The 8,302-nt window shown below is 52.6% G+C and overlaps 1 protein-coding gene across 1 annotated transcript; it reads right to left on the bottom strand.

Annotated features, from left to right (window-relative positions):
- Positions 1-1,012: 1,012 nt before the first annotated feature.
- Positions 1,013-5,807, bottom strand: rps26 (ribosomal protein S26). The gene is made up of 4 exons (XM_088912317.1): positions 5,542-5,807; positions 4,208-4,385; positions 2,466-2,596; positions 1,013-1,106 (listed from the first exon to the last, which is right to left on the bottom strand). The coding sequence occupies exons 1-4, from the start codon at positions 5,542-5,544 to the stop codon at positions 1,071-1,073; spliced, it is 348 nt and encodes a 115-aa protein (XP_088768443.1). The 5' UTR covers positions 5,545-5,807; the 3' UTR covers positions 1,013-1,070.
- Positions 5,808-8,302: the final 2,495 nt, after the last annotated feature.

The following is an 8,302-nucleotide window of genomic DNA, read 5'->3' as shown; positions in this document are numbered from 1 at the left end:
AGGGGGACACCGTACCTCCAACCTTCCTGTGACTGTGATCTCCGCCATGCTCCCGCCACCTGAGGCTGGCAGTCCTCTTACCCAAGCACACTGCACGTGGACACGCATCCTTGTGGCATGTTGTTTGCAGTTGTGAAAATCCAAATTTAAACCTGGGCAATCCAGCCCCAGTCCTTCAAGGATGCCGTCTACATGATTACCAGCACCCTATAGAGCAGCCCTGGGGTGTCCCCCTGATTCTTGCTTCTAGCTGAGCTTTAGAACTCAAGCTTTCAGGCTTTTGGCGGCTTGTGTCAGGCCTGAGTTTCCAAAATGCCCAACTTCAGAGGTGGCACTTTTGACAATTTCAGCCCATAGGTAGGAAAGACTAAAACATGGGTTTATTTTACTTTTATGGATCCAGGTGGTCAGACTTCAGATAACTTCTGAATCATAAATCACTTCAAGGTTGACAAAAGCAAATTTAGGTCAGCGTCTAATGAGTTTAGAGAATTTAGACATAGGCCACAGATAGAACAATGAAATTAGCCTGCAATTAAGAGCTCTGCTGCAGCAAAACCTAGAAAACATGGGGATCTCCAGGAGCAGGGAAGGGATCCACTGCTGCATAGCAAAAGCACCCAAAGAGCTGGGAGAAGCAGATCAATTGGCCAAGTTAAGCCAAGAAGCTAATTTATGTAATTAAAAGTCAACTTGGAATGAAAAAGCCCTCCATTGGACAAACTCCGATTGGACAGCTTTGACAAGGACTGCCCCCTACAGACTGACAACACTTTTTCAACACAAAAGACCTCAGAACAGCACTCAATTCAGTATCACATAGAACTCTTCTCCCTTTAACAGGGGTCTAGACTCTAGTGTGTTCTGCTGGTCTATGCAATGAATGTTGCTGAACTGCAGGAGAACTAGACCTCAAGCCCACTTGGGAGTGCGGAACCACAGTCGACAGCAGCAGCAGCTCCTATTAAACCCATCATGACCTGGTTAGAAAAAAAGCACCAGAGGCAGTTCAGACTTTTGGAGTCTTTATTTTAATGTAGAAATTTACAGGATCTTCATGCTCATCCACATCACATGGGCTTGGGAGGAGCTCTCGGGGCACCACCCTGTAGAGGGAAAATAAATCCCATTAAGACGTACCAGACCACAGTTTCCATTCTCATTTTTAACATACCAACTTTTCATACATTTCCCTAAACCTCCTAAGCAACCCACATGTGTACCCACTGATACAGCAGAGTATTTCCCTGAGGCTGCATGTGGACACTACCTCACTCACAGGTCCAGCTGCAGAGCCCAACTAGGATACAACCCACACCTCCCAGGCAGGAGATCACCCCACAGGGGCGCATGAGCTTGCAGGTGACAGGCCAGTACGCAGGCGTGTCAGCAGGTGGCGTCTCTGGAGATCGCCCCTCAGTGACAGGCCAGTACGCAGGCGTGTCAGCGGGTGGCATTTCTCTGGAGATCGCCCCTCAGTGACAGGCCAGTACGCAGGCGTGTCAGCAGGTGGCATCTCTGGAGATCGCCCCTCAGTGACAGGCCAGTACGCAGGCTTGTCGGCGGGTGGTGTCTCTGGAGATCGCCCCTCAGTGACAGGCCAGTACGCAGGCGTGTCAGCGGGTGGCATTTCTCTGGAGATCACCCCTCAGTGACAGGCCAGTACGCAGGGGTGTCAGCGGGTGGCGTTTCTCTGGAGATCGCCCCTCAGTGACAGGCCAGTATGCAGGCGTGTCAGCGGGTGGCGTTTCTCTGGAGATCGCCCCTCAGTGACAGGCCAGTACGCAGGCGTGTCAGCGGGTGGCATCTCTGGAGATCGCCCCTCAGTGACAGGCCAGTATGCAGGCGTGTCAGCGGGTGGCATTTCTCTGGAGATCGCCCCTCAGTGACAGGCCAGTACGCAGGCGTGTCAGCGGGTGGCGTTTCTCTGGAGATCGCCCCTCAGTGACAGGCCAGTACGCAGGCGTGTCAGCGGGTGGCGTTTCTCTGGAGATCGCCCCTCAGTGACAGGCCAGTACGCAGGCGTGTCAGCGGGTGGCGTTTCTCTGGAGATCGCCCCTCAGTGACAGGCCAGTACGCAGGCGTGTCAGCGGGTGGCGTTTCTCTGGAGATCGCCCCTCAGTGACAGGCCAGTACGCAGGCGTGTCACCGGGTGGCGTTTCTCTGGAGATCGCCCCTCAGTGACAGGCCAGTACGCAGGCGTGTCAGCGGGTGGCGTTTCTCTGGAGATCGCCCCTCAGTGACAGGCCAGTACGCAGGCGTGTCACCGGGTGGCATTTCTCTGGAGATCGCCCCTCAGTGACAGGCCAGTACGCAGGCGTGTCAGCGGGTGGCGTTTCTCTGGAGATCGCCCCTCAGTGACAGGCCAGTACGCAGGGGTGTCAGCGGGTGGCGTTTCTCTGGAGATCGCCCCTCAGTGGCAGGCGTGTCAGCGGGTGGTGTTTCCCTGGCGGCGGGACACTCACGCCGGGCCTGAAGCGGGGCGGCGGGGTGCGGTCCTTCCTGGCCTCTCGGGAGCGGTTCCTCACCACCTTGCTGTGGATGGCGCAGCTCACGCAGTAATGCAGCTTGACGTACAGCTTGGGCAGGACGTAGGCTGCGAGAGAGAGGAGAGGGCAGCGGTTACACAGCTCCGCTGCTGGCACTAAGCGGGCAGAAGGCTGCCCTTTTATTAGACTTAAGATTCAACTGCTATGTGTGGGAGCTGTGGCGACAATAACACGGCCTTGCTCTACAGAGCTGCTGCCTCAAGCAGGTTTTATTTCAAATGGAGTCCGAGCACACCAGACCAAGACTTGCATAAAGCCAAACCTCCCCAATAATCTCCCATAGTGAAAAATCAGAGACCAGGAAACATTACTTTCCTCACTTTATCCTTAGATCAGTACAACCCCAAGGAAATCAGTGTGAACTCGGGGAGTCTCTCCCCCACCGGAGTTATTTAGATTTAACTTCGAGCAACCAGGCGACCAGCTTATTTTAGGGATCCAGGCACATCACTGCAGAGCTCTTACAATCAATTCTGAAAACCATCACCTGCCCCCAAGCGCCTCCTGCACTGCAGAGGACACCACTGGAAAAGGATTAGCCTATTCCGGCCTCAGAGGAGCGAGCGAAGGCCAGGACACAGACCGTTTCAAGGCTCAACTGCCCCCTACTCCTCTACAGCATGAGGAACAGGCCTCTTGTTACACTCTTCAAGCAGACTACAGGGAGTCCTTTAAGGATCTGCTCGTCTGGATTTCTGGATCAATAAGCTACTGACAAGCTAATGAGTGAGGCAGGCTGAATACTCTCCTGATTCTACATAACCCTTTCAGCTAAACAGATCAAGAACAACAATGTGACCTGTCTTTCCTGACCTTCACTGTATAACATGCTAGTCTGGAGTTCTCAGCCCCTGCCAAGCGCACTCAGCCCTGTAGAGAGGCACTGCAATCTTAAGAACTGAATTAAAAAGCACCCTCGTAGAAAAACCAAGAGCACTGCATAAAGCCTAAAACCCATAAGACCTACAAGGAAAAAGCCACATTAATTTACCACTTCATGCAATTCAGGGTTTGGGGGAAGCCAGAGCCTTTCCCGGCAAGCAACAGGTGAAAGGTAGTGTACACCCTGGATGGGATGCCAGTGCATCACAGGGCAGGCACACTCACTCACACCAGGAACAAGACAATTAATCTTCCAGCCTGTCTTTGGACTGTGGGAGGAAACCAGAGCACCTGGAAAAAACCCACACAAACCTGGGGAGAACATACAGACTCCACACAGATAGCAGTAAAAAGCCAAACTGAAACATCCAAGCTCCAACGTCAACATGTTGGATGAGGACACCCATCTCGGGGCAGAACAAGTCTGCTTACCTCACACCGATTGGACTGCAGAAGCCTTATATACCACTCACAGAGCCCTGGAACCCTGCCACGTGAGCACATCCCCTCGGACCCCTCCCGTTATGACTCCCGATGCCATTCCAGCATTTTATCTGCCGTCGTCTTCCCAGGAAAAACTGTCCTCATGCAGAATCAAATGCTACAGATTCCAAACTGGGCGACAGACCTGAAATGCTCAGAGTGTCCGGGAGGACTGAGCAGCCTGCTAAACCCGCACCAGACCCCAACGGCCGACCACGGTACTCCCGGCTCCCCCGCTGCCCACGCCACAGGGCCCGCGGGGCCAGCTGCCGGACCCCAGCCCAGGCACTCACAGTCGAAGACGCTGGCCTCGGAGATGTCCCTGACGGCCGCCGCCTCCACGATGTTCCTGATGACGAACTTCTTGATGGCCTTGTCCTTGGGCACGCAGCGGGCGCAGTTGGTGCAGCGGATGGGCTGGACGTGCCCGCGGCCCTTCTTGGCACGGCCGTTGTTCCTTCGCTTCTTGGTCTGCCGGGGAAAGAAGAGGAGGCTCATCTCACTCGGGGCAGAGGAATGCTCCAACACGAGCCCCTGATGCAGCCAGCTCACCAATCAACTCGATTCCTATATAGTGCCTTTCAGTACAGAGCACTCTCTAGGGAACTTGACACAAATTGCACAATAGTTCAAGCAGGTAGCCGCGCCAGCAGGCGCAGGCTGCCAAGGAACAGGTAGGGGTTTATTCAGGGCTGAAAAGAGAAGAAAGACAACGGGACACCCGAAGAAGGCTCCACAGTCGAAACGTTGTTTTTCTGTTCTTTTCACCATGGAATAAACCTCTACTTTGTTCCTTTGTTAATTACTGAAAAATTAAAAAAACGGGTAAGGAATGAAAGTCCACGGAAAACAGGGTTTTCAAGTCTCGTCTTAAACATCAACAGAGGCTACACCTTCCTACAGGGGGCCTCACAGACCGGCCGAGGACAGCTGGAGAAGGATCTCGGGCCCTGCCAGGCGACCTCCTCTTCAGTGCGCCCGAATACACTACGCTGGCTCTCCCACAGAGCGGCAGGCAAAGGCACAATGAGTAGCATTTCCACTTCGCGGCGGCTTAATGAACAAAGATCGGACTCGCTAAGCCGAGGTCATATTTAACACCGCAAAGACGGGCTAACGCTGGAAGTCGTAGTCAAGCGACTACAATCTGCCCAGATCTTCCTGCCCGATTTTACACCGCAGCTTGACACCCGGATTCAAACCGAAGAGACGCAGACGGAATACCCTCTCGTTAACTGCGACAAACTGGTCTCATTAGTGGCCTATCCGTAAGACAAACCAGGCACTTCTCGATCACTTTCCGCTACATGGCAATTGTTAAATTCCCTCAGGTTCACAAAACGGGTCAACACACGTATCGCGCTCTCCGATGTTCAAAGAGAAAAGATAATTTTTCTCCGCCTCTCTCCTACACGCGGCCCAGAAGCCATCCTCCACGCGCCTGCCCTTCCTTCCGCCTTGACTGCAACGCATTTTGTGCTAAAACTTCTTCTACCTCAAACTCAGCATCGGACGCCGTTTATACTTTGGACTGTTGCGAGAAGACGGGAAATACAAGAGTATTTTGTGATTTTTAACCATTTTTCACCCTACAGAGGGCCCAGACGCGCCGCTCTGCCTCACTCACCATCTTGAACAGGAGGCTAGAAAGAGGACCGGCTTCCGCAGCTCCACTGAATTTATACTCCTCCTCCGCAAGGCCTATTCCTCAGTTTTTCGGGACCCCAAGAGCTCCAGATGTGTTTATTTTTTTCCGAAACGTGTGCAAAATACGTCCCACATATATACACATGAGAGAACAGTATTATGGTTAATTATCAGTGATACACGTTTATGAAGAAGCGGACTGTTTTGTCTCGGATGGATCCCAAGAGCGGACCTTTGAACGCGAGTGGTGTGTTCCTATCCCACAGTGCACCACGATCAGGTCCTCACCATAGATATCTAAATATTTTGAGTATTGGAAGGTTTTGTTTGAGAGCTCTTTCATAATAAAAAATAAAGTCCAGTAATGTTTTTCTTATCTTTTTCCTATCTTCAGTTATAAAAAAATCACATTATGGACCATATACGGTACACTAATACGTAAGGATAGTTCAAGTAACACATGAAGAAGGCTCCACAGCTGTAAAATTGTTTTTCTTTTCAGTATGGAATAAACCTTTACTTGTTCCTATTTAAGGATAGTTCTACCAATGTAACAATTTACGCGAGTTACAAACGCGCTTTAATTGCCAGGAGTAACTGTATAATATGATGCTGTACAGTATACAGAGGTGAACAACAGTAATATTCAGTAAACACGTTTACACAGAACACAGAGCTCCAAAACAGTACAGTACAGTACAGTACGACACATGCGTGCGGTACAGGGGTCTGAAACACAGTACAGTACAGTACGACACGAGCGGGCGGTACAGGGGTCTGAAACACAGTACAGTACGACACGAGCGGGGGGTACAGGGGTCTGAAACAGTACAGTACGACACAAGCGTGCGGTACAGGGGTCTGAAACAGTACAGTACGACACATGCGTGCGGTACAGGGGTCTGAAACACAGTACAGTACAGTACGACACGAGCGGGCGGTACAGGGGTCTGAAACACAGTACAGTACAGTACGACACGAGCGGGCTGTACAGGGGTCTGAAACAGTACAGTACAGTACGACACAAGCGTGCGGTACAGGGGTCTGAAACAGTACAGTACGACACGGGCGGGCGGTACAGGGGTCTGAAACAGTACAGTACGACACGAGCGGGCGGTACAGGGGTCTGAAACACAGTACAGTACAGTACGACACAAGCGTGCGGTACAGGGGTCTGAAACAGTACAGTACAGTACGACACAAGCGTGCGGTACAGGGGTCTGAAACAGTACAGTACAGTACGACACGAGCGGGCTGTACAGGGGTCTGAAACACAGTACAGTACAGTACGACACGAGCGGGCTGTACAGGGGTCTGAAACAGTACAGTACAGTACGACACAAGCGTGCGGTACAGGGGTCTGAAACAGTACAGTACGACACGGGCGGGCGGTACAGGGGTCTGAAACACAGTACAGTACAGTACGACACGAGCGGGCTGTACAGGGGTCTGAAACACAGTACAGTACAGTACGACACGGGCGGGCGGTACAGGGGTCTGAAACAGTACAGTACGACACGAGCGGGCGGTACAGGGGTCTGAAACACAGTACAGTACAGTACGACACAAGCGGGCGGTACAGGGGTCTGAAACAGTACAGTACGACACGAGCGGGCGGTACAGGGGTCTGAAACACAGTACAGTACAGTACGACACAAGCGTGCGGTACAGGGGTCTGAAACAGTACAGTACGACACGAGCGGGCTGTACAGGGGTCTGAAACACAGTACAGTACAGTACAACACGAGCGTGCGGTACAGGGGTCTGAAACACAGTACAGTACAGTACAGTACAACACGAGCGTGCGGTATAGGGGTCTGAAACACAGTACAGTACGACACGGGCGGGCGGTACAGGGGTCTGAAACAGTACAGTACGACACGAGCGGGCGGTACAGGGGTCTGAAACACAGTACAGTACAGTACGACACGGGCGGGCGGTACAGGGGTCTGAAACAGTACAGTACGACACGGGCGGGCGGTACAGGGGTCTGAAACAGTACAGTACGACACGAGCGGGTGGTACAGGGGTCTGAAACACAGTACAGTACAGTACGACACAAGCGTGCGGTACAGGGGTCTGAAACAGTACAGTACGACACGGGCGGGCGGTACAGGGGTCTGAAACAGTACAGTACGACACGAGCGGGCGGTACAGGGGTCTGAAACACAGTACAGTACAGTACGACACAAGCGTGCGGTACAGGGGTCTGAAACAGTACAGTACGACACGAGCGGGCGGTACAGGGGTCTGAAACAGTACAGTACGACACGAGCGGGCGGTACAGGGGTCTGAAACACAGTACAGTACAGTACAACACGAGCGTGCGGTACAGGGGTCTGAAACACAGTACAGTACAGTACGACACGAGCGGGCGGTACAGGGGTCTGAAACAGTACAGTACGACACGAGCGGGCGGTACAGGGGTCTGAAACACAGTACAGTACAGTACGACACGGGCGGGCTGTACAGGGGTCTGAAACAGTACAGTACGACACGAGCGGGCGGTACAGGGGTCTGAAACACAGTACAGTACAGTACAACACGAGCGTGCGGTACAGGGGTCTGAAACACAGTACAGTACAGTACGACACGAGCGGGCTGTACAGGGGTCTGAAACACAGTACAGTACAGTACAACACGAGCGTGCGGTACAGGGGTCTGAAACACAGTACAGTACAGTACAGTACAGTACAACACGAGCGTGCGGTATAGGGGTCTGAAACACAGTACAGTACGAC

This window comes from Atractosteus spatula, chromosome 1 (assembly GCF_055471065.1).
Source record: "Atractosteus spatula isolate fAtrSpa1 chromosome 1, fAtrSpa1.hap1, whole genome shotgun sequence".
NCBI lineage: Eukaryota > Metazoa > Chordata > Actinopteri > Semionotiformes > Lepisosteidae > Atractosteus > Atractosteus spatula.
This window is presented reverse-complemented; position numbering and strand designations above follow the sequence as displayed.